This window comes from Lissotriton vulgaris, chromosome 5, assembly GCF_964263255.1.
Source record: "Lissotriton vulgaris chromosome 5, aLisVul1.2, whole genome shotgun sequence".
NCBI lineage: Eukaryota > Metazoa > Chordata > Amphibia > Caudata > Salamandridae > Lissotriton > Lissotriton vulgaris.
Genome location: NC_141693.1, coordinates 820,744,072 through 820,770,934, shown reverse-complemented (window position 1 = coordinate 820,770,934; position 26,863 = coordinate 820,744,072). Strand labels below are relative to the sequence as shown.

At 46.7% G+C, this 26,863-nt stretch overlaps 1 protein-coding gene across 3 annotated transcripts in view; it reads right to left on the bottom strand.

Moving 5' to 3' along the window:
- Window positions 1-26,863, bottom strand: part of LOC147711647 (WASH complex subunit 2-like) — a 735,247-nt gene that overhangs the window by 539,303 nt on the left and 169,081 nt on the right. For all 3 annotated transcript variants that reach the window (XM_086922303.1, XM_086922305.1, XM_086922304.1), the window contains exon 15: window positions 316-422. In XM_086922303.1, coding sequence (XP_086778429.1) covers window positions 316-422 — 107 coding nt within the window. The remainder of the gene's footprint in view (window positions 1-315; window positions 423-26,863) is intronic.

Sequence of the window (26,863 nt, the reverse complement as noted above, 5' to 3'; positions counted from 1 at the left end):
ATGCATTTGTTTTGCTGGTGATCTGCAAACGATTTATTTTTGCTCTTGTATTACAAACGAGTGACTATACACTGGCACACGAGGCCTAGTATGGTTAAACAGACATGCTGCCATCCACTATCCACTACTCTGAGCTGTAGAATGCCTTGCAATTCTCAGACAGAAACAGTAGAAACAAGTAGCACTATAATACGATTGCTCATCATCAATGACTGAAAATGCTAAACATGTCAGTTTTGATGTAATTTCTATCAGGAGTATTTAAAAATAAATTATTCTCAGTTCTGTTATTGTAAAAAAGTAGCAACCATTTACCGTTTTCTTGGCAACGGTTACTTTGGTTTCTTGTGATGGTGTGACTGTATTATTTTCAGTGCCTGGAGGGATATCAGACTTTTCCTTGAATAATTTGCTATCACTTTCTGAAACAAAAAAATTGGAAATGAATTTACTTGAAATACCAACGATGCAAATTGTAAATGAATGTGATCATTACCAGTTACAAATCAGTTTATTAGAAAACAAAGAAAACCTAAAGCACTTCAAAGTAATAACGATAAAGAATTGCTGCAAAGAATTTAAGGGGGAAATCTCAAACCCTTATTTACAATCCTTTGTCAATCTCAGAAGATATCCTAGTGTGGGGTGGGGGAGGGGATATAGGTATTTATAAGCATGAGAGACCATAGTAGCACCACTGGAGGTCTCAGAAGGTTGCACAGCGTGTGCAAAGGTTCAATTGCAAAAATGGCAAAGTGCGAACAGAGACCTTTCCTTCAAGTAATAATGAAACTGATAAACAACTCAACAAAACACAGATGCTAGATTCTAGTCGTTTTATTGTATGACATAACTTGCGTGTACATGAAACAACTATGGTATCTGCATGATAAGAAGTTATTTTAATCCGCGGATGCCCTGCATTACATAGCGCTGATATTGTGAGTTCAAAACATTTTGATTTGCGAGAGGGAGAACATTACGAGAGATCTAGAAATAGCGAAATTTAATGTTATATATTCAGTGCTTTAAATGGAAAAAAATAAGTGCAGGTACTCATTAAATTGAGCTAGGGGCGTGGCAGTGGGCGGGGTGAAACATGATGATACAAAAACATTTTTGTTCAGCATTCATTTTGTCCTTGATAGTTGTCACAAACTTTTCATATGCGCAGAGAAGGGCATTTACACCAGTTGCATGACATACCAAAGCATGTAATAAATGTATGAAAATAAACAAAATGTGCTAATTCGTTACACAAAATGAATGACACAGACCACATGTTAATATTTCCTTGTTTTACAATATTTGCAGCTTCTTATCGTCATACCGTTCCTACTTACTTGCATTTGGTGCAATCCTTTTATATTCAAGAGTGCACACACATACACACAAAACAAGTATTTCACGCATTTCCTTTAAAATACCTCCTGTGTGTCCCGATTCTCTTCCGCTCTGATTTCATTTCTCTCACACACAAACAAGCAGACAAACACTCTCTATCAATCTTTACATCTCAAACCTCTCGATCCCTCCCCCTCACTTCTCTCCCATTTATATCTAACTCTGTCCCACTCTCTTTACCCCAATTGTATCCTATCATTCTCTACCATCATTCTCTCTATTCCTCGGTGCCTCTCTTACTCTTTCCATAGCTGTCTCAATCGCTTCCCCATCTCTATCTGGGCTTACCTTCTGTCTATTTATTTCCCCTTTAAACTCTTATCTGCTTCTTCTAACTCTGTCGCTTCACTCTTCGCCTTCTCTCCCCCTCATTATCCGTCCACTCCCCTCAGCAGAAGGCCCCTCGGAAGGAAAGCTTTCAGTGGCAGACAGTGAGCACTGCTGGGTCGTGAACACGTGCAATGTCCAGCAGAGGAGAAAAATACTGGCCTCTGATGGAAAGGTCAGTATTCTGCCTCTCATCTCACCTCAGCACGAGGGAGTCCGCCTAGGTAACCACCACCACCTCATCCCTGCCCATCAGGGACTCAATGTCACAGCAGGCAGTCGGGGTGGGGATTGATTTGCAGGGGCAAGTGAGTCAGGGGAAAGACAGTCAGACCCCAGTGAGAGGCCAAGGGGTGAAAATGGCTCTTATTACCTGGGTTCTTAAGAGGCCACTCCTGAGCAGGCTCCCCCCACCCGCCCCGAACTCATTCAGTCTGCAAACATCAGTGTGCCCCAGGTAGAAAATGTCCCATACACTATCTTACAAGACGTTCCAGCATGGAGGCTCGGCAGGGGGCTGTTGAGGACAATGGAAGCTTTCATCTGGGTGGGGAGGGAGCAGAGGCCCACTTGACGCAGCAGCAGGCCGCCGTTCATGCCCCGCCGTTCATGCCCCATCGTGCAGCTTGCCACAGCTGAAGGACACAGACAAACGGCAAAACAGTAAACATGCTGCTAAAAAAACAGGAACACAGCCGGCCCTGGGCACCGGCCCAGTGCCAAACTTGTCAATTCGACCGTGAGTACCGGTAATTTCCTTGGCAGTGGAGAAGTGCCGGTACTCTGCTTGGTAAAAATAGGAAGTGCCGGTACTCAGTACTGGTGAGTACCGGCCCATTTAAAGCACTGCATACTCGCCTTCAGTAGACTCCTCAAGACCTGGGTCTTCGAATGGTAGCGAAGCTTACACCCCCCCCCCCCCACCCCCCCCCCCCCCCCCCCCCCCCTCAGTGCCTTGAGACCCTCACGGGTAAATAGCGCGCTCTACAAATAGATTGATTTCATTTTATGTTTACAGAAATTAAGTGCCCTGATGGAGAGTTAAGCCCGAAATGCATTGGGCCGAAATGATTGAATAACGATGCAAGCTATGAATACTATGGAATTATTAGTATCAAGTTGAAAAAAAATAAAATACAACTTTGCGAACAATCTACATGAAACGTTTTTGAGATTCATTTGAAGGTGTGCCCATTGGGGACTTTACTCTTACAGGAGACAGCGCTCGTTCTCTACATTAATTTACCGTCAATCTCAGTAGCGTTTAAAATAGGCACCCACAAACTTCATCAATCTTTGAGAACCAAGTACAAAAGGAGTGCGCACATCCATGTTCCAATTGGATTTCACATGTATTCCAAATTCCCACCAATTGTATTCATAATCTACTCTGCATACATGGGAGATACGCCTGCTGACTATTATTTTGTTACCTTTTGTATTTTTGTTATTTCAAATATAAATAAAAACAGTTAAAAAATATTTTGATTTAATAAGGTATAATGGACTTCTCATACGTTGCAACTCACAATGAAAATACAGGTACAGACAAATTGTGGAGCTGAGTATCGGATAATATTAGGACGATGGTAATTAAATAGAGACTACAGATTATTGAAACTATGCATTGGCACACATGATTGGTCCCACACTTGCAGTCTCCCCCATTTTGACTACCACATTTTGGGATAATTATCAAGTGCAAAACAAATTTGGGGGTGAATGTGATTTTGAAAGCTTAAAGAGTTTCTAAGCCTTTGCCAATACAAATGACTTACCTTTGCCAATTCTTTTTCAAATGGGTACTTTTTCTACTTGCAGATTGGAGAATTAGGCTACTGTTGACTCCAAACATTTGCAATAGCTAGGAAAGGAGGATCCCAAAGTTGCTCGTGGTACAGAGGGTGTCATCGGAGTAACACCCGCCCCATTAAAGGCCCAACCTGCATCCACAATGTCCATTTGACTTGGTAACACCTGTTTCATTAAAGGCCCAACTTGCATTCACAATCTCCATTTGACTTAATTTTCACAGACAAGATGAGACAATGAAATTAAAGGCTAAAAATAAGTATTAATTTATTAGTGATTCTTCTGGAAAAAATGAGAGGGGAGGCTGTATGAAATTTATGTAGCTGAGAAAAGAAGGGAGAGTATACCGATTTTTTTTTACCCAAGGTAAGTAGTACCCTTGCTGAACTATATGTCATATATAGAGTAGCCCAACAGAAATAGAAAGAGCCAGCAGGGTAACTGGAGACAAAGGTCAAAGTAGGGGATGGTGCAATGCTGTGTGGGAAACACTCGCAAATTGTGTAGACCTTGTTGAAGCAGCAGAGGAGGCCACGACCTGGAGGAGAACCATGCTTCCCCCTTCTGATCACCTGTACACCTCTCGCTTTTCCCGCTCTGCGGGAAACGCTCGCAGTTTGGGGACTTTGGCAGCAGCAGAGGGGGAACTACACTGCCCAGCAGTCACCGGGCAGAGAGACGCCCTCCCGCCACGCCCTGCCCAGGTGCACCATAAATACTTCTTGTGTTTCCCGTTCCGCGGGAAACACTCGCAAAGTATGTAGACCTTGTTGGAGCACCAGCGGGGGCCACGACCTGGAGGAAAACCACGCTCCCCCCTTCTGATCACCTGTACACCTCTCGCGTTTCCGACTCCGCGGGAAACGCTTGCAGTAGCAGAGGGGGAACTACATTGCCCAGCAGTCACCGGGGCAGAGAGACGCCCTCCCGCCACGCCCTGCCCAGGTGCACCATAAATACTGCTCGTGTTTTCCACTCCGCGGGAAACACTCGCAAATTATGTAGACCTTGTTGGAGCACCAGAGGGGGCCACGACCTGGAGGAGAACCACGCTCCCCCCTTCTGATCACCTGTACACCTCTCGCGTTTCCCGCTCCGTGGGAAAGGGACTTAGGCAGCAGCAGAGGGGGAACTACACTGCCCAGCAGTCACCGGGGCAGAGAGACGCCCTCCCACCACGCCCTGCCCAGGTGCACCATAAATACTTCTCGTGGAAACACTCGCAAATTGTGTAGACCTTGTTGGAGCAGCAGAGGGGGCCGCGACCTGGAGGAGAACCACGCTCCCCCCTTCTGATCACCTGTACACCTCTCGAGTTTCCCGCTCCGCGGGAAACGCTCGCAGTTTGGGGACTTTGGCAGCAGCAGAGGGGGAACAACACTGCCCAGCAGTCACCTGGGCAGAGAGACGCCCTCCCGCCACTCCCTGCCCAGGTGTATTAAACCAGCCCCGTAATCCCGCACCGCGGGACGAGCCGGGCGAAGCCCGGGCAAAGGGCGGGCCGTCTGTGGCCGTCAGGGGTCAGAAGAGGCCGGGCCGGGCCACCCCTAACACTTCCAAGGACAATTGCGAAGAGCGGACAATTACACAAAGGTACTGTTATTCGGAACTATCATTTAGTGGACATTCCTGTATCTAATTCCTTTTTCAAGCATTGGGAGGGAGTATTGGGTATACAAGGATTAGCCCCCCTACCATTGTGAAAAAAATGAGCTATACGGGCAAAAACCAAAAGCCGGCAACTTCTCGCCCCATGACCAGGCATCAGGCTGCGACAACACAATCCCTTCCCAGCCTAACGGCTATTGACAAGATGCTCCAGAAAACCATTGGGGTAGTGGCAACTGCAATAGAAAACACAGAGAGGAGATTATCAATTACTCCTGCTGTCCCTCCGCTACAGCAAGTAGGGGACCACTCAGCAGTTACAATTAACCCCCCTGACTCTAGTTCCTTTCTCACATCATCCTTTGCTGAGTTGCCTTGTGCTCAGGCTCCTATAGATGTAAATGTTAGCTTCCACGCTCCCAGATCCCCTCCTCGCCCTGTAACCAATGTAGCCACCAAACCGTGTCCTAGAAGCAAGAAAACCAAGCTGCCCAAAAAAAAAAAGAAATTAAAAGGACTACGTCCAAACATGATTCTCTACTAGTCACTGCTGACCCTCCCCTGTCTTCTGTGGGTGCACCGGTCTGGGTTACCCACCTTGTTGCCGATTTCCAGGCTCAGATTGAGCAGATTATTGGCACACATATTAAACCTTTGGTATCCAGGCTTGATAGATTAGTTTCCACCCTTAATAATATGGGTTTAGGGAAAATAAGTCTATCAGCCCATTGGGGAAGCATGCTTCCAGAAAGGTTGGTGCCATCCTAAAGCCCACTCCCCATGGTAGGACCACTTTGCCCAATAATAGTGTTGCTGGGAATTTGGGCACACAACTAGTTTAGAGTACTACAGAATCCATCTCTGACCCTGCTAGCCTCCCACCCAGCAATACTATTCCTGCCGAAACCTCTCAGGCTACTAGAAAGCTTACCCCTATGCCTGGTAAAACACAGCTTACATCTAGGGATGGAAAAATGGGAACTGAAAACAACAGAATGACGAGGGGGGGCCCTGATTCTGCAAGAAGCCATTCTGACCAACCAAATTCAACTAGTGTAAATGCACTACTTAGAGGTTCCTCATTGGAGTTGCCGACCATCGATCTCCCCCCGGAATCTCTACCTTATGTTGTAGTGTTAGCGGGGGTTCCTCCCCTAACTCAGGGAAAAAGCGAAGATTACACAGACTTAAAAAATAAATGCATACATTGGCTTAATGCCAACAGGCCTTCACCCCCTAATGCTTCAGGTGAAATACTTTATGTTAGAAGAATAGAATGGATTGGGAGTGGACCCAAAACTTTTGCAGGAAATTGTGTAGTAATACATTTTAGGCATACTAGCGCCGTAGAACATATCTACAGTATATCCTCCATTTGCTCCAATACCCAAATCCTTCCCCTTCATTTGTCATATTTCTATCCTACTCCTAGGTTGCGAACTGGTCTAAGTAAAAGTGTCCATTACGGTGAGGGCCAAAGCAGCCATCCATGTAGAATGCAGCAGGGGATACCAACCTGGGAGGACTCACATTCATATATTCCTCCAATCTCATTGTTACCTCAAAGAAACAGGTTCAGTGTGCTAGAACAGGTGGATTGACGCCCTGAAAATGAGAACTCCTCAACAAACACTACAAGCAGATCAGCCACAATTAAAATAGCATTGGAGGGAAATGATATAACTACGACCCCCGGAAATGCAATAGTACCCCAACTTTTGACTGGGGAGGGTAGGAGAGAAAAGGGGGAAATGGTGCATCAGTTGGGAACTCGTACCCCCACAGAGGCCGTATCTAGCATGGAAAAAATGGAAGGAAAAATTCAGTCAAGGAATACCAATAGTGATAGTGGCCCTCCCATAGGAAAAGGGAAATCACCAGTTAAAGCTGGGACAGCCGATGGAAGTATAAAAATCCTCTCCTGGAATGTAGCCGGGTTAAAATATAAATTGCTTATGCCTGAGTGGGACTCTTTTATGGCCCTACATGACAATTGCCTGATGAAGGAAACTTGGGCACTGGAGGAGAGTGTAAGTCCAGGTTACGCAACCTTTGACATCTTGGCAACAACTAGGGGTAGAGGAAGACCATAGGATGGCCTATCAATCTGGGTGGGTGCGCACCTGGGCGTCCAGGCAGCCCAAATATCAACTGGTTCCCAAGATGTCCAATGCATGCTATTGACCCCTCAAAGTATGCCTCAAGTAGCCATAATAAATATCTATTCTAGGCCAGTTAGGAATGGGCAGGAATCGGACTCAATTAATGTGTTAAAACACTTCACCCAGGCACTTGACCCTTCGATCGTCATAGTCCTTGGTGGTGATTTTAACTGTCAGTTCGAGCCGCTTGTCAGCCCAGAGTTGGGCAACAGGATGATGAGGACCTGTTTTGGCATATCCCTGACCTTCAGATCCCTTCTGTCAGGGCATGGACCCTGTTGGTGTTGCAAATAAAATCATTCTCCCTTGCAACGTCTCTGCGGGCGTGCAATGGGAGGTTGGATCCTGACCGACCGGGGTCAGCTACGTTTAATAGGGTAGAGCATACCTCCATCATTGATTATATAATGATGGAGGTAAAATACTGGGATAGATTGATGGAATTCAGGGTCCTAACGAGGCAAGATAGCGATCATAATGCCCTTGTCTTAACACTTAAGCCAGGGAGCTTTGGGTTGACAAACCCTGATGCTGAATCTAACACAGATATCTTGCCCCTTATGGTAGCCAATAATAGGCGCAGGGTTAAATGGCCCCATTTCCAGGACTCTCCCTGCAGGCGCGCTGAAATCTACCAGATTATTGTACCTCTGATTACTGAGATGGGAGATTTGGGCCCCCACGGTCAACCTGTGGAAATCCATAAGCAGTTGGCTCTCGCACTGGGGGATGTGTTTTGTCCGGAAGGAGGGAACAAATCATATCGGGCTAGGACACACCCCTGGTATGATGCCACCTCTCCTTTTGGCAATTAAATCCAAAGATAGTGTAGGAATTAGGTTATCACGACTGCTCTATAAAAAGGCAATTGTCAGGGGAAAGAGACTAGGAGGAAATGAGGTAGGAGGAGCTGAGATCTGCGCTCCTTTGTAAGGATGCTAAGTCATTCTAGGCCATTGTTGCCTCAGGTGTAAATGGGGGAGGTGAGGCCGTTTCCCCGAATATCGCGCCTTCAGTGTGGGAGGCACACTTTGGAGCGCTATATGCAAACTTGGAGTGAAGCGAGGTACGTCGCTTAGGTTTTTAATCCTCCCAAGAGCATAGTGCGCCAGGGATGATGGACATGTCCTTGGAGGGAGCTGTGGTGCCCCCTTTGCCCACCGCCCCAGACCCCCTCCATGAGTATCGACTGGTGGGGGCCATGGGCGAGGGACGGTGGTTGGATCACCGGGGTGTTCTGGACTAGCGTCACTCTGTAGTCTCAGAGACCATGGCCATGAGGGAGGTAGAGTCTGCCACAGCAGGGGTGTTGGACTGGTCCCTGGGGGAAGCAATGGTGCCTCCTCCGCCCACCGCCCCAGACCCCCGCCATGAGTATCGACTGGTGGTGGGCCTCGGGCGTGGGGAGGCGGTCGGGTCGCCAGGACGTCCAGGACGTGTATCATCCTGTAATGTCAGAGACCATCACCATGAAGGAGGTAGAGTCTGCAATAGCAAGGCTCCTCCCCAATAAAGCCCCCGGCCTTGATAAATTGCCTGGGGATCTATTTTGTTTCCAACCAAAAATATGGGCACCATACCTGGTTATCTTGTTTAATGCAGTCCTCGTGGGGTTTGATCCACCAGACACCTGGTTGGGAGCTGAGATCGCCCCATTTATAAGAAGGGTTGTCTGCTAACCCCATAAAATTTTAGGCCCATTAGCCTTATAGATACAACACAAAAGCTAATGGGTAGGATCATACTGGACAGGATCCTAGGGTGGATAGAGGCAAATGAAATATTGACTACACTTCAGGCCGGGTTTAGGTCAGGCATCTTAACCTTGGATCAAATATTTCAGCTCCAGGTCCTATTCTGGAAAACTGCAAGAGTTGGCAGCCTCTACCTTGTCTTTGTGGACCTGCGGGCCGCTTTTGATCTTGTTCCCAGGGAAAAACTGTGGAGAGTGTTGGCAGACCTGGGCCTGCCGCCCTATCTATTGAACATCTTGACTAGATTGCATGTTGGCAATTATGCCCAAGTTAGGTGTGGGAGACATGGTGATCTCTCAGCCAGATTCCCTGTCTCCAAGGGTGTGCGACAGGGGTGCATCCTGGCTCCCACGTTATTCTGCCTCTACATCAATTGGCTCGTGGATGTCCTAAATGCTGTAAAGGACAACGATGCTCCTTGGTTGGCCACTGGTCGGGTGCCCACTCTGATATTTGCAGATGACACTTTGCTGTTATCCAAAACATCATCGGGCATCCAGCGCACTTTGGACGGGTTCGCAACATTCTGTGCCTCACGTGGACTTGACGTTAACTTGGATAAAACCAAGTTTATGATATTCAATCTCCCAGGCAGACCCGCCCAAATCCCGTCCTGAACAGTATTGCTCTGGAACGGGTCAAAACTTTCGTCTATCTTGGTATCACCTTGATGGAAGATTTTGACTGGGGCCACCAAATCACTAAATCAGCTCTTAGACTATCGCAAATAGTAGGGGGTATTAGCAAGCTTCATAGAACATCGGATTTTAAACCGGTTGCTCCGGTTCTTGAAATCTATGGACTTCAGGCCAGAACAGCCGCAATGTATGGTGCCGAACTCTGGGGACATAAGAACACATCCAGCCTTTTGAGGGTCGAACAGTCCTTTATGAGGAATTTGGTGGGCTTACCACAGAGCACACCACTTACCCCTTTGCGACTGGATCTGGGGCTGGAGTCCATAGAGGAACTGGCAACTGTTTGGCCCTTGCTCTACTGGAAGAGGTTCTGGTCAGTATCGGAACTGGCCCCCTATAGAGAAGAATTCTCGGAGGTTTGGGGACAAATAAAAAACTAAAATATCCCTTGGTTACTCCACATCAAGGTCCTTACCACTCAGATAGGCTTGCCCCAGCTTTGGGAGACCCCCGAGTCGAGCTGCCCAAGGATGCCCAGGTTGGAGCTGCTAACCTTGTTCAAGCGACAAAATCTACTTGCCCGACAGCGATCAACAACCCAGGGCAGGCTGACTGTAGAGTTCCTCCTAGTAAAATCAGACTTACGACTAGAGGAATTTTTAGACGTAATTCAACCCCCTCTTGCGAGGAAGCTATATACCCAAATGAGGCATGGCTGCCTGCCTATCAGGCCATTTACTACGAAATGGGCTAAAACAGAAAATGGAACCTGCCTGGCATGTAATTACACGCGAGAAGATGTTCCCCATGTTATGTTCTTCTGCCCAGCGTATGGAGCAATATGAAAATGTTGGTTGATCCCACTATGTAGGAACTTGGGCTTCAGACACTGCATGCAGACGTGTAGAGTTCTAATGTATGATACCTCGCCCCCCATAGTCTTTGCTGTATCCCGTTTTTTACATGGTATGTGGCGCAGAAGGAAAGGCTTTGTCTGATACCAATTGTTAACATCTCTGATCAATTTTTTAAATCTCATGCTATTTGGTTCATGATAACTTCTCAGTTTAATTAATTTTTATGATCAACATCATTTGCTCACTATTTATTGTTTTTACCAACTGGGCTCTGTATGTATTTTATCTGCACTTTTATGGTCTCCGACCGAAATAAAGTTATCATTGATTGATTGATTGATTGATTGCAATGCTGTGTGGCATAACCATGCCTCTATACTGGAGTTAAAACAACTTGGCTGAAAACTGAATTTTTCTCAAGAACTGTGTCCACAATGCTGCCCTGCAAAAGTCTCAGACTAGGATTTGTCTGTTGAAAGTCACAATTGCTTCCTCGGCTCTGCTGGAATGAGTGTTAAGTCTTGTAGCAGCTGCGATTGCAAGTGAATATCTAGCACAGCAGCCTAGATGCCTGGTGAAATCCCACCATAGGTTACAAGGAGATGCTAAGAATGCCTAAAAGATTTTACTCTTTCAGGGTAAAACATTAGCATATTCTAGACATTTTGATTGTGCAAAATCTCTTCAGCCGAAGAAGAAAGGAATCTAGACAGTAAGACCAGGATGCTAATGTATGCATTTTCTGTTTATTGCAAGATACAAAGGTCATTTTGAAAATTTGCAGCAGAAAAAGAAAAACTGCAGCTGTTTTGAATTATAATTAGGTCACACAAGAAGTAAAGTCACTAACATCCACAGTGCGTATTCCTTTGGACCAAGTACATGCTTTGACAAATGCCTCGAGAATGCAGAGGGGGGGATCGAGGAACTGCAATTGGCATTTTGTGGGGTTCCCAGAGGGGAAGAAGGGGGAGACCATATAGCTCTTCCTCTATCAGTTCAGTGAGCGAAGGCTCACTGAACTGATAGATGAGGGATCACATCTGAATTTTGATATGATTGAGCGAGCCCAAAGAAAGTTGGCACTTCGTCCTCCACTTGGGGTCCAACCTTGGGCAGTATTGCTAAAATCCTAAATTATAGGGACCAAGACACTATACTGCAGTGGGCCAGAAAGAATTAGGACCCCAATTTCGGAGGGACCACGTACGCATCTTCCCCGATTATACTCGCAGGGTACAGACTCAAAGAAAGTACTTCCTGGATGTCAATCAGAAACTTTGATCCCTTAAACTATGCTACATGCTCCTATACCTGGCCAAACTGAAAGTTTGGGGGGATGGGGGTGTGTGGGAGTCAGTTGCAGTTCTTTGGCTCCCCAGGTATGGGACTGATTGGATCACCAGGTTGGAACTGGGAAGGGCCGCACCCTAGATATGCCCTGCCAGGATGCCCGAATAGGAGGGCGAGACCCAGGAATCGACTCAGTGGGTCGTCAGAACAGAGGAAATGGGGAATGACTCACGTTGGTGGGACACAACACATCAAAGTGCAACCTGGGGCACACTGGAGAGGGTAAGAGAGCATGCTTAGGACACTCATGGGCATCGGATGGGGGGCCCCCTCTCGCCGTTGTCACAAGATACTGTTATATCACTTGCTTCTGGAATGCGGGTGGCAAAGTTGTCTTTTTCTGAGTACAAGGAGGGGCACGAAGGTGCAGGTGGAAATTGGCCGATACATTTAAACAATTTATATCCCATCGACAGACGAGTATTGATGAAGACTTGGTAAAAAGTGCAAGGGTGGATTGGGGAACCATCAAGGGGATTTCCATTTTCTAATACGTTTCAGCATGCAAAAGTTGAAGTAACAGTTAGTGTTTGGAGTGAGGTGTGGGTTTCAGAACTCTCTTGCCTCGCTTGTGAGTGGTTGTTTTGTTTACATGAGGGTATGCACTTGCGAGGGTCGGTGGGAGGTGGGATCGAGGGAGGACTGTGGGGGTTGGAGGGGACTGTTTGGTATTTTGAAGGTTCTATTCAGTTCACACCAGAGGGACATACATAGAATAACACATCTAGAACATGGACGGGTAGTCAATTAGACATTGCTACACAATCCATCAATGACACAAATTAGGTCTCAGGAGGACATGTTGTACTCTATATTATCATGGAGTGTTAATGGTCTGGGTAGCAAGGTGAAAAGGGGCTGGTTGCCTAGTATTTATGGCGCCTAAAGCCTGACTTTCTTCTTCAGGAGACGCACTTGCTTGGGACCTAGAGCCGCTTTTTGGGTAGGGGAGCTTATACAACCTTAGCACACACAGGTTCAATTTTGTTTCTAGGGGGATAAACATTCTGATTAAGAACAAGAATTAAGAACAACCCTCCATTTCAGGTGACAAAGACATGGGCAGACCAGAACGGGAGCTTTGTGGGGTCCAAGGACATTGGGGGAGGACTTAAATAACACTGTTAAGTGTCTATGCCTTCCTTTCTCGGATGCTTGATTCCGTTCTGGGAAGGACATGGCTTTTGTAGTTCGGACTGGACTGTTCCCATGGGGCACAGGGTCAGAGCTGATTTGCATATCACCATTGTCTAACCCAGGGTGGTGTGGAGTGCAAAAAACGATGGATTAGGACCCAGATCTTTTGACTGGGTTGAATGTGTGACATTGATCCTCATTCGGTCCATCACCTGTTGTTTTTGCAATTCCTGACTAAAGGCACCCACAATAGAGAAGGTAGCGGCCATACTCTTGGAAGCGGATTCCACTCTAAATATTGTGGGTGGGGATTTCAATGATATGGTGGCCTCAGACATGGACTGCTTGTGTACAATGGTGGCCCCCTTCAGGGGCATACCTTGGGCACATTTTGTGGCCAGGCTGGCTCTTTCAGATTTGTGGAGATGCCACCATCTGGAGGAAAGAGGCTATTCATAATGTTTCAGGACGCATAGGGTTTTTTCTAGGATTTATTATGTATTTGTCCCTGGTGGAGAGGTTGCCACAGTTAACAAGGTGGACTATCTGGCACGGAGACTGTCTGACCATTCGCCTCTATTGATCATAGTGGGTGTGAAGCGTCCCTCTATGGGTACAGGCTGGAAACTCAATGCATGAGACTGGCGAGACACAGAGTTTGCTCGGGAGCTCCAGATAGATTCAGAACTGTACTTCAAAGAAAATAAAAAGACAGTGGACTCTGCCACGGTCCTCTGAGAAGCCTATAAGGCAGTCCTCTGATACAGCACAGGACATACTAGCACACAAGAAACAGCAAGAGACAGCGGAGATGGAGGAAATTGAGCAACAGTTGTTGCAGCTGGAGGAGAGTCCTGAGGCCGGGGTAGACGCGCAGGTCCTCTGCAAAACAGAGTACCATGGAGTACCATGCTCTGGCACAGGGGGGGCTAAGAAACAAATGCTAGCTACCCAATACTGCCTGTTTGACGCAGGTGATAAGGCGAGCAAGTCGCATGCTTGGTTGAGCAGGAGGGAAGCAGCATCATCAACAGCTCCAGGGCTGCCTATCCGACAGAAACAGACTTAGCAGAGGCCTTTGCAAGGCACTATGGGTCATTCTATTGGGCTCACTCTCTGGCGGATGCCCAGCGTGTCAAGCACTACCTGAACGTCCTAGATATCCAGTTATGCCTGCTGAGGGTCAAAGAACACTGGAAGAGGAGATCACACTCTCTGGAGGTCCAGAAGGCTTTAGCGAAATTGAAAGTGGGGAAGACCACAGGCCCAATGGCCTTTCGGCTGAATTCTTTAAACAATATGTTGGGTTATTGGGACCGTACCTGTTGGATATATAATGGAGCTTTTCTGAGAGGCCTGGGACAAAGGGGAACTATCACCTGATGTACAATGTGCCACTATCAGTGTAATACATAAGAAGGGTAAGCCTGAGACTAGCTGCGAGCCATATCATCAAATCTCCTTGTTGAACATTGAAACCAAGGTGCTGGCTACAATACTAGCCACTAGGCTACTCACAGTTGTGGTCCTGCTCATAAATGCATATCTGTCTGGCTTTATGCCTGGCAGGTCTACCAGACTTAACTAGGTCTGGACAGTGAACTCTGCTCTGCTCCCGGAGTTTGCAGAGTATTCCGCACTCTGCGTTCCGAGAGGCTCCCGTAGTTCTGAAAAACGTCGCTTCGTGTTGCGGAGCAGAGTTTTTTCCTTGCTTGTCTTTGTCAACGTTAAGTTGGCGAGCGCGAGGGGGGGCGTGGCCGAGCCGGCAACAGCAATTGCTGCCTGACTTCGGAGGTCCGGAGCCATCATGTCCGATTACCCGCCTAACCACGTCCAGTCATGATCCTTCCAGCCCTTGTGCACTGAATAGTGCACTGGAGCCTCCGGGGAGCCGTCGGTGGCGCATAAGGTGCCCAGTACACTTCTCGCCGCCTAATCAAGCCCCAGGCCGAGCCCAGACCTGACGCGGCCTCTGGAGGCCCTGAGTCTAAAGTGGACTTGGGTGAGCCTGGGGGAGGGGTCTTGGGCTCAAGCGCTGGGATCGCCATTCCTGATGCCTGCCGCTGCCGGTGTGGGGGACGGCAGCTTCTCTGCTGCACTGCCGGCCTCAGGTCAGGCGTAGCCTCGACACCATCGTCCCCTGCCTAAAGGAGCGCCTCCATTACGCGTGGGCCATGTACAATGGATGTCGAATCCCAGTCCTGATCCGAACATGGTGACCTGCTGGGGCTTGCGGTGAGCAACATGCAGTCCTATACCCGCAACTTTGAACCTCCAATACTGTGAGTACGACCCCCCTGACGCCCAATGCTGCGATCCCGCATTAATCCTCTTATCTATTGCTGACTATTGCTCAATCTCCACACTTCTGGCTGCCATTTTAGCGTGTGACTCACTGAGGTGCTGGTGCGCTTCACTATCCTGTCCAACTGTGTTCCCTAAGCAAGGCACTAGCAAAAGGAATCTGGCTCTCCCCTCCAGCCCGAGAGTTACAGGCACACTGCGGCCCTCCTAACAATCCTGTGTAGACCAACTGCCTAGCGTTCACTGTGTGGTGGCTTGAATGGAAACTGACGTCTTGCCCCCGCAATTGATTATAGAGAGTGCGCCATAATGTACATGGGACCATTATCAGAGGCGAATCTCCCGCCGGACCAGTATTGGTGACCCGCGTCACAACCTATGCACTTACTGGAACGCCCCACTCAAACGCCAACTGCTCGAGAAATGGGTCGCTCGGACCCCAAACGACGTCCATGGAGCTGTGTTTGGAGGCAAAACCCCCAGAATGGAAGAATCCAGGGGTGCTGCTGGTGAGGAGGGGGGCCAACTGGAAGGCACTGTGGCCATAATGGCTGAACTAAGAGCAGGCTTCCGCGCTATCGACACATTAACCAACAGACTGGAGGATATTCACAGCCGCATGGAGGCCCAAGACACACGCATAGGGGGAGCTGAGCAGCGTATTTCAGACCTGGAGGATGCTCAGCCTTCCCTGCAACGACGTCTCGAACGTTCGGAATCACTTCTCAAGCAAATTACCGCAAAAACCGAAGAGCTGGAGGCGCGTGCCGCAGTAATATCAGTGTTGCGGGAATTGCGGAATTCACAAACACCGGGCCTATGGCGAAATTCATCGAGGCAGTCCTGGTGGATCTATTTGGTGGGATGCCTTTTCCGCGGTGTTTGCAGTCGAGTGAGCTCATCGGACTTTGGGACCCATGCCCTTTTCTGGAGCTCCCCCGATAATGACACTTGTGGCCCTTAGACTAGCCAGGGAATGAGGAACGCTTCTTTACCAGGGATCCATCTTCCCAGATTTCATACCGCTGGTACAAGAGGCCAGACTCAAGTACATAACTGTGAAACGCGCCCTCCAAAAGGCAAACATCAAATATGCAATGCTTTATCCCGCTAGGCTTCGCATTCAGCTAGATGGTAAAGACTTATATTTTTGGTTCACCGGACGAAGCAGAGAAGTTCTGGAAGAATCATAAACCATCCACATAGCCGCAACGACGAGAGGTCGACACAGTGCCTGACCCATGATTTCCTGATTCGGGGTGAACCGATATCTCCATGCGCGACTCACATTGTATACACCACAATTTGCTTCCCGCTTGCTTGAGGCGGATTGACTACCTGTATGCAAGTATAACACAATACCCTTGCTCCGCCTGGGAGTCTGAAGTGCTCTTTACAAACACTGGTGGGGCTGTTTAATGACCCGGTGATTACTATTGGTTTGGTGGGAATTATTGTGTTTATTATAGAATATGATGGCTCCACAGAGCGTTGCCATCCCCGTAGGATAACTATTCGTTCTCTTCTTTTTCTTCCCTGTTATTCACTCTGTTCTGGGCTTTCTCTATTGAGATTTACCTGGTGCCTTGTTGTTGTATATCCGATGGGGGTTGGGGGTGGTAATGGGTTGAAAGGCTGGCCTTGATATACGACTATGTTAGTTATGTTAATTGTAGGTATGGAGCATTACAATATAATTTTTTTCTGTTGCAGATTGTGTACACTGTTAACCTCTGGTGCGTTATGTTGTTCATACGAACGAGAATATGACCACTGATAGCGATACTAGTCCTGGACTCCGACTAAGGTGCCTCTCGTGGAATGTTAGGGGCCTGGCTAATCCCAAAAAGAGTAGACTAATATTAGCATATCTGCCTCGACACACTATCCAAATTGCCTTTCTACAAGAGACCCATTATGCACCACTTCTCGCACACAGTTTTGCATCCACTTGGGGTGCGAACCGCTTTTTCTCATGCTACAGCTCTTACTCATGGGGAGTATGCATTTTAATACACCGTTCCCTCCCTTTCCGATCTGTTGAGGTCATTACTGTCCCTGAGGGTAGATATGTTCTTGCAAAAGTTATTCTGGGGTGTGAGGCTATATTGCTAGTAAATGTTTATGCAACCAACACAGATCTGTCAACTTTCCTAATCTGTCCGCTTGTATTGACAAACTGGGTGCTGACATTATTCCGATGGGGGGCGATTTTAACCTTATACTTGATCCCGCTACTGACACTACTGGTCTGGGGCGATCCACAAAACTCCTCCCCCCCCCCCCCCCCCCGAATGGGTCCTGTTCCCGGATAGATCACTGGTACCTTACACTGCAGCTGTTGCTAGAGGTGCCTAACATTGAATATCTACCTTGCACAATCTTAGATCATTCCTCGGACCTCCTTGTCTTAGATTTTTCATTACTCCCCAAACAGCGCCCATTATCGCAATTCCCCTCCTCTGCTCTTTTAGATCCAGTCTTTCTCAATGAAGTAGGATACGTCATTAAGGAATATCTCGAGCTCAACAATGGAACAGTTGACTCTCAACTTATGCTCTATAACGCCTTCAAGACTGTAGTGCATGGGGTCAGTATCTCCACGCAGGCGGGTGTGCTCCGTTCAATCTGTACCGACCTGAGTACAATCGATCGAAAACTAAAAGATGTAGACACCAGTTCCCTTGCAGACCCTTCTGCTTTCTCTTTTCGTACCCATTCTGCGCTTATGGTTGAATTCAATGATGCAGCCGCCCGGGAAATCAAATACCTAGGGAAATATACCGGGGCCAGGGTTTATGGAGAGGGTGAAAGGCCAGGTAGGACGCTTGAGAGACTACTTCGCCCACAATACCAATTGACGTACATTACACAACTGGACTCAGATGATGGGACCCCACTGATTACTAGCACTGACATCACGCAAACCCTATTAACACATTATACCCGACTGTACGAAAAGCGGTCCCTACCCCGTGACCAAGCCCTGAGGGACTATATGCAAGAAATTGCCATGGTCTGGCTTGAAGATGGGCAACATGGGTTCTTAGCATCCCCCATCGATGCTGATTAAGTGCGGCAGGCAATAAAAGACTTAAATAGTAGTCGAGCCCCTGGTTCCGACGGCCTCACCGCAAATTTTTACAAGGCTTATCAAGACCTACTCATCCCTCGATTGGTTGAGGTATATGCGAGGCCTTGGAAAATGGCCCCCTCTCTCAACTATGCAAGAAGCCATAATAACACTACTTATTAAACCGGGCAAATCTCCTACCAAATGCCAGTCGTACAGGCCGCTATCACTGCTAAATCAGGACTACAAAATTCTCGCAAAGATTTTAGCTACTCGACTCTCACTACTGGTAGATACCATCTTATGCCCCTTCCAGGCGGGGTTTGTTCCCGGTAGATCTATTACTATCAACCTGCGTACAGTATTCTCGGTAATAAACCAAATGGAACCTATGCTCCCAGCAACTGTTGTGATGCTAGATGCCGAGAAGGTATTTGATTACTTGGAATGGTTCTCCCTTTAATCTGTTCCCTGAGAGAAAGAAATGTTGGAATTTTTAACTATGCCGAGGATCTTCAATTGGAGTTTGACATTAACTCATCAGCATCATCAGTGTCTAACTTCCAAGCCACTATGATTTTTATAAGTGACTGGATGAAGAATAACCAATTGAAGCTGAATCCTGACAAAACTGAGCTGATTCTCACGAGTGGGTCAGCCAATCCATGGCACTCCAACTTTTGGCCCCCTTACTGGGCAATCCCCCCGTGCCAGCTGCTTCCTCCAAAAGCCTGGGGATAATTATCAGTAATGATTGGTCCATGAAAGCCCAGATCAGTTCAGTTGTCTCTGCCGATTTCTTTTAACTGCAGAGAAAAAAGAAGAAGATTAGTATATTCTTGAGTAGGGAAGCCATGATTCTGGTCACTATAGCCTAGGTAATTTCCCGACTGGACTATGCCAACTCACTGTATGTTGGCATCCCTGCGTACCGACTGAGACACCTCCAAGTGGTTCAGAACCAAGCTGCTAGGTTGATTTTTCATTAACCAAAGTGGCATCATGTTAGTCCTCTCATGAAAATCCTTCACTGGCTTCCAGTGATCAAGCGCTGTGCTTTTAAGCGGGGATGCACCATTTTGAAAGCCCTTCATGGCAATAGTCCGGCTTTTATGTCGGCTAGACTTCAACTTTACACTTCTTCTCGAGACCTTCGGTCCTCCCACCTGAACCTGTTGGTAACTCCCTCGTCTAAACGTAAGAAGTATGGTGGTCTAAGGTTTGAGTTTTGGCCCCACAATTCTGGAACTCCCTCCCGGTCGAGATGAGGTCTCTGACCTCTCTTGTACAGTTTTCAAAACAGCTTAAGACCTGGTTGTTCGCCCAAGCATATGATGACTAAGCTATTTCCCTGCCACTCCCTCGACCGTTACCTGAGCGCCACGAAACCGTTTGGTGTACGCTCACTCAATAAATGCTTTTAACATAACATAACAATGGTCCTTCTTATATGCAGCGATGCAAAAACTGGGCATCCTCATATGTTTTTTGAACTTAGTTTGCCTTCTATACTCCAGTCCGGTTGCTCGTCTAAGAGTGAACGAGATACTTATGGCTCCATTCACTCCGTCATACGGCACTCGCCAGGGGTGCCCACTTTTACCCCTACTGTTTATTATAGCCATGGACCGCCTTGTTCGCCATATGCAGGAGCGTCATCTCCATACAGGCATGCAATAACAGACTGGTCTGCTTATTGTCTCCTTCTATGCGGATGATGTACTATTATTCGTTCAACACCCGGCAGAAAACCTTCCTCCATTATTAAGAGAGACAGTACGATTTGGCGTACATTCAGGCCCGGTCATAAACTAGTCAAAGTGAGATTTTTCCACAGACACCTGCAACTGCCCAAGTGGACGTTGAGTTCCCTTTACACTGGTGTACCTTCCCCCCTAGATAACTTGGAATCTATTAACATTGCAACGTGGTCAAAGTCATCCGCATCAACTATGGGCCGGCTATTGACCACCTTACCTCGCAGGTAGACTGCTGGATTAAACTCCCCCTTTCTATAGCCGGCCGGATAGCCACAATTAAAATGGTTATACTCCCACACCTGCTATATTTATTTATAAATATTCCAATTGCATTGACAACTGTTTTTTTTACAACCTTACGTTCTATACTAATCCGACTTCTGTGGGCAGGTAAACAGCCCAGAATCGGATGGGATACTCTCACGATGCTGTACGAGCGAGGTGGTTTCGGTGTTCCGGTTCTCTACCTCTACTGTCGGGTAGCTCAGGTTCATTTCACGTATTTTTGGTATCAATCTGAAGCTCGTATTCAGTATCTCAGACCTGAACGATCCCAAACGCACCCAAATACACTTGTTCATTCTACCGCAAGGGCTCCCATACTGCCCCACTCAAATACAGACAGTATCCACAACTTGTTGGGCATGGACCAAACTGCGTCGATATTTGCAGCATGATATTTTATATTCCCCTCACACACCGCTACCCCCTACCACCGAAACTCTTACTAAGAGGATGCTGGACAGGTTGTGGCTTAGCACTATAGGAGACCTGTTTAAAGACTCTTGACGACTGTGCTCTGTTACTGACTTGGCAGCAAGAGGCGCCGCTACTTACATGGACAGATTTTTATTACATAGAGTACATGGCGCCCTAAAGAGTATTCTGCCTGATGCTATAGTAGAACCAGCTGACTTTCCCCCTCTTACACTCGTCATTGAATCTACTGATAGACACTATTGTGCCTGTCAAGATAGTTACAGTGAGGGACAGGGCTGCCCCAGCACCTTGGTACTCAGAAAGCCTGAAGGCAGAAAAAGCCAACAGCAGAATCACAGAGCGGAAATGGAGGAAATCAAAGAGGGAGGAAGGCAAATTGGCTTCAAAATGAGCACACAGAACCTATCTAGGGAACTGCAATAGAGCCAGGAGAGCGCATCTCGGTAGGAGAATTGCGGAAGCTAGTAACTCCTCTAAAGAGCTCTTCAGGATTCGTAAAGAGTTCACCAATCTCTCCACCCTTCCACCAACGCGAAGACTAGGCGACGATCTTGCCACATATTTTAAACAGAAAATCGATAACTTTTATAACACATTTGAAGTGGAAGAGGCTTTCCAGGTCTCAACACCTCCCTCTGAAGATCCTCTCTCCTCCAGTTTAGAGACCCTCTCAGTCAACACCGCCGAGCAAGTTCGGGCCTTGTTGCTACACACTAAATCAGGCTCGCCGTTAGATGTGGCACCTCCCCACATCATTTCAGACCTGGCACTGGCCTCATCAAAACCCAATTATGGAAGGCTGTAACTTATCCCTAGACACAGCTGTGTTTCCTTTCAAATTGAAAAAGGCCTACATAAAGCCACTGCTCAAGAAAGCACTAGCAGACCCTGCAGACCTACAAAACTATAGGCCAATTTCTCTCTTTCCATGTTGTTCTAAAACCATTGAAACCCTGATTAATCAAAAACTGTCTGGTTATCTAGAACAATATAATCTGCTTGATCCGTCACAGTCGGGCTTCTGTGCTGATCACAGTACAGAATATGCACTGACAGTGCGCTGACAGAGGTAACAGACTCAGTAAGGATGTTGTTGGATGAGGGACTCCCCGCTATTCTAGTCCTTTTGGATCTGTCAGCAGCCTTTGACACAATCTCTCATAGTATCCTTTTGGGCAAGCTGCGAGAGATTGGTGTCAGAGGCTCAGCTTTAAACTGGATGCATAGTTTCTTGACAGACATAACACAATGTGTACAATTGGACACGCTTGTGTCTCAAACTACAATGGTGGACAAGGGGGTACCACAGGGTTGCATCCTAAGGCTCACCCTGTTTAATAGTTATGTCTCCTCTCTGGCTCCAATCATTAGATCGTGTGGGTTCCAGAAGATCTCCTATGCAGACGACACCCAGGTGGGGGTATACAACCGTTACATCTTTTACCACGAAGTACTGTTTCTACGAAACCATTACAACTCAAGGGTATTTACAACGCATGTATTTACAACGCATTACACTACAACGCCGCTACTATTACAACGCATACCATTACAACGTAAGTATAGGTAAGTTTATCTTTTTTTCAATTGATTTATTAGGGGTATTGGGTTATGGGGTACAGGGGTATTTTTAGGGTTCAGGGCTAGGTTTGAGTTTTGGGGTACAGGGGTATTTTTAGGGTTCGGGGCTAGGTTTGGGTTATGGGGTACAGGGGTATTTTTAGGGTTCAGGGCTAGGTTTTGGGGTACAGGGGTATTTTTAGGGTTCAGGGCTAGGTTTGGGTTATGGGGTACAGGGGTATTTTTAGGGTTCAGGGCTAGGTTTGGGTTATGGGGTACAGGGGTATTTTTAGGGTTCAGGGCTAGGTTTTGGGGTACAGGGGTATTTTTAGGGTTCAGGGCTAGGTTTGGGTTTTGGGGTACAGGGGTATTTTTAGGGTTCAGGGTTAGGTTTGGGTTTTGGGGTACAGGGGTATTTTTAGGGTTCAGGGCTGGGTTTGGGTTTGGGTTTTGGGGTACAGGGGTATTTTTAGGGTTCAGGGCTGGGTTTGGGTTTTGGGGTACAGGGGTATTTTTTACATATATATTAACAAATTCTTTAATAAAATTAAATTTAAATAATTAAATTATTTAAAAAATAATTAATTACATTATTTAAAAAAATTATATACTTACCTATACTTACGTTGTAATGGTATGCGTTGTAGTAGTATCTGTGATGTAATGTCATGCGTTGTAAAGGTATGCGTTGTAAGGGATCCTGCGTTGTAAAAATTGCGTGCTAATGGTATGCGTGGTAAAAGTATGCGTGCTAACAACATATATCCCCAGGTGGGTGATAGTTCCCATAGAAAGGGACGCCGCTCTGACTAGAGAAAAATTCAAGAGCTGTATGCTAAAAACAGCAACCTGGATGAGCAAGATTTTTTACAATTCAACTCTTGTAAAACTGAGATCTTTTTATTTGGGAAAGCTGAGGAGTTATGGCCCACGGAGTGGTGGCCAGAGGAATTGGGGGAAGCCCCCATTCCCCAAAAATGTGCAAAGAACCCGGGAGTGGTAATTGATGACAAGCTTTCCATGGAGGAGCATGTAAAAATCACCTCGGGCAAGTGCTTCGGGTTGATGCACATGCTGAGAAAGGTCTTCCCATGGATTCCACTTTATACCAGGAAAGTTCTCATTCGGGCGCTTCTGGTCAGTAGATTAGACTATGGGAACTTTCTACTGGTAGGGATTAGAGAACATCTGTTATCAAGGCTGCAAGTTGTACAGAATACGGCAGCGTGCCTTGCCCTCTACAAGCCCGTACAAACCCCATCATTACCTCTACTGCGTCAACTACACTGGCTTCCTATCAGGAAAAGATCCATTTTTAAACTCCTATGTCTGGTATTTAAATCTCTGCAAGGACATGGACCGACATGTTTAATCAAAAAGCTGGAATGGTACACCCCAGGGCGCCTCCAGATATCTAGTAGTCAAAGATTGCTCGCACCTGCAGAATCAGAAAAGCCAAGATGGGAGGGCCCTCATTTTCTCACCTAGCCCCCGCCCACTGGAATAGGCTACCAGAGGATCTGCGAGCATGCCCCAACCTGGCATAATTTAAGAAACTTCTCAAAACGTGGCTGTTTTGATACAGCATTGTCCATCCTGTTATCAGTCTCCCAGGCGCCGAGAGATCCCCTTGGGGATGATTCGCCACGCCTTATACATATTAAATATAAATATATATATAGCACACACCTCATCTCACGCCTTTATCGTGTATCACAATCTATGCGACCATTAGTGGGACTTAAATCTAGGAACGCTTGGGAACTGGATTTTGGTGAAATGCTGTCAGATGAAATATGGTCCTATTGCTGTGCTCAAACCTGATTTGTATCTAACAATTATAGGCATAAATGGACAAATTTTAAATATTTCCATAGAGCATATATTACTCCTAAGTTGATGGCCAGAAGCAACCCCACAGTTCCGAATACATGTATCAGATGCGCAATGCCCGACGCAGACTTCGCACACCTCGCTTGGAATTGCACACCCATCCGGGATTATCAGGAGGCTATTTTTCACCATTTATCACTCATGATTGAATTCACGCTAAGACCCTCCCAATGATCGCATGAGTAGGTTATGTCAAACCCCTTAAGAGAAGTATCAGAAGATTTTCAGCATTTGTTCTCCTCCTGGCTAAAAATCAAGTATCCCTACATTGGGGTAGAGCCCAAACACCAACTATCAAAGACTGGGTCTGGGACCTTATTTATTGCAACCCAACAAGTGATACTTACGCTACGCTGCTACTTTTTTCCTCCCAACCTCAGGATATATGGCAACCACTTAAAGACTACCTGCAGAATCATTCTTTAGATGAAACACTGGATGGGATTGGGTGAAATATGTGGTGGCACAGGGGTCTGCAAGTCCCGCTCAATTAGATACCCAGGTACCGATATATGAGTACACCTTTACTTCTTTATGGATTCTGTTCACTCAAAGTCGCTGACTTGAAAGTGCTACTATGTGAGGGACATTGTGTACTATATTCTACTGTATATCAAATATGCTCCAATATTGTAATGTAAGTTATGTTTTTCTTTTTGTTTGTTTGTATTGATTTTAACCCCTTCGATGCTCATGACGAGCTCAGCTCGTCATGAGGCACGGTTGAGCTGTGCTCATGACGAGCTGAGCTCGTCATGAACAATGGGATCCATGAATTATCAGCACAGGAGGAAAATATCTCTAGCAGCCAAGGTGTTAACAATGGAATGATAAGACATTGAATTGTTATGACTATAATGCACAACTCTGTCTGCTTTATTTCTGTATCATCATATGTCTTTTTTGTTTTTGTTTGAAAAATAAATAATAAAATTTAAACAAAAAAAAAAACGTTGGTGTTGGACTTGGCACTTTTTGCAGGGTCATCCCAGAACTTTTTGCCCCCTTCCTATATTTTTTCTGCCCTGTTGTTGGCTATTTTATGACTCTGGGCACTTTACCACTGCTGATCAGTGCTAAAGTGCATATGCTCTCCCTATTGTAAATTGATGTATTGATTAGTGGTTCCATGATTGGATGTTTAGTTTACTTGTCAGACCCTAGTAGAGTGCACTGAGTGTGCCCAGGGTGTGTAATTCCAAATGCTGCTAGTTGGCTTGCAGCAATGATTGTGCCACCCTTAGAAGCGGCCTTGTAAAACGTGTCTAAGGTCTGCCATTGCAGAGCCTGCGTGCAGTCTGGTACTGTCAGGCTGACTGGGCAAGTGCACCCACTTGCCAGTCTCTAAAGCTTCCCTTTTCTTCATATTAGTCACCCCTATGGTAGGCCCAAGGGCAGGGTGCCTTGTAAGTATAAGGTAGGACAAGACCTGATGTGAGTGGCATGTTCTAATAGTAAATTACAGCCATTTTCGTTTTTCACTATTGCAAGGCTACCTGTTCTCCATAGGCCAGAATGGGCTGCTGGATTGTTACATGTTTATAATCCTAGCAGACACAGAGAACATGGTAGAAATTAGAGTTTACTTTGCCTGGACTCAGAATAATAAAATACATCATTTAGTGAAGTTTATTTTAATATTCTGTGTTTGCAAATACCACTTTTAGAAAGTAGGTATTTGCGTGCCTAACCATTTAAGCTTGCCTCTGCGAGGTTGTGTATCCCTTGTCTGGAGTTTGAGTGACAGGGCTGGGGGATTCCAGGACTCAGAATGAGTCAGCCCAGTGGTGAATAGAGAGATCTTCATCTAGATGGGAGGGAGGAGTTGCACCTGGGACCTGAGTAGGACTGTGCCCGCTCCCCACAGTGCTGGCTCCACCTCCTGTGATGTGTCTGATATCTCTGCCCTGCACACTGGAAGAAGAGAAGGAAGACTGTCAACAAAGTGCTCCAGGACTGTACTTGCCTTCCATAATGCTGGCTCCACCTCCTGTGGGGCTTCTGATGTGCCTGCCCTGCTCTGTGAAAGGAAAGGAGAAGTCTGATAAACAGAGTGCTTCAGAACTGGCTTGAACTGGGCACAGGCCCCTCTCCCCTCAGAGAACAAAGGATTTTGGGGTATAAGTATTGGGACCCCGATCCCATGAAATTAGATCACTTCTGGACTTACAAGACGAAACCTCTGCTGAGGAGAAGGAACCTGAAGAAACTGAGAAGAGACTATTCCCAAGCTGAAGTGCTGCTTGGGGCCTGCAGAGGTTACCTGACTGCCAAAGAGAGGAGAAAGAACTTTGTGGACTTTTCTTTCAACTTGTGCAAAGATCTCCAAGGGCTTGGAAGAGAGCTTGCACCTGACCGAAGTCCCAGGACCAGTTGACTTCACCAGCCTTTTGCGACAGCAAAGAGCTCTTCAGCCCTCGTAAAGGAACTCTCCAACCCCAGCGCCAACGACATCCCACCCTCACAAGAACTGTGTGACTCACGAGCCATCTTCTTCCACC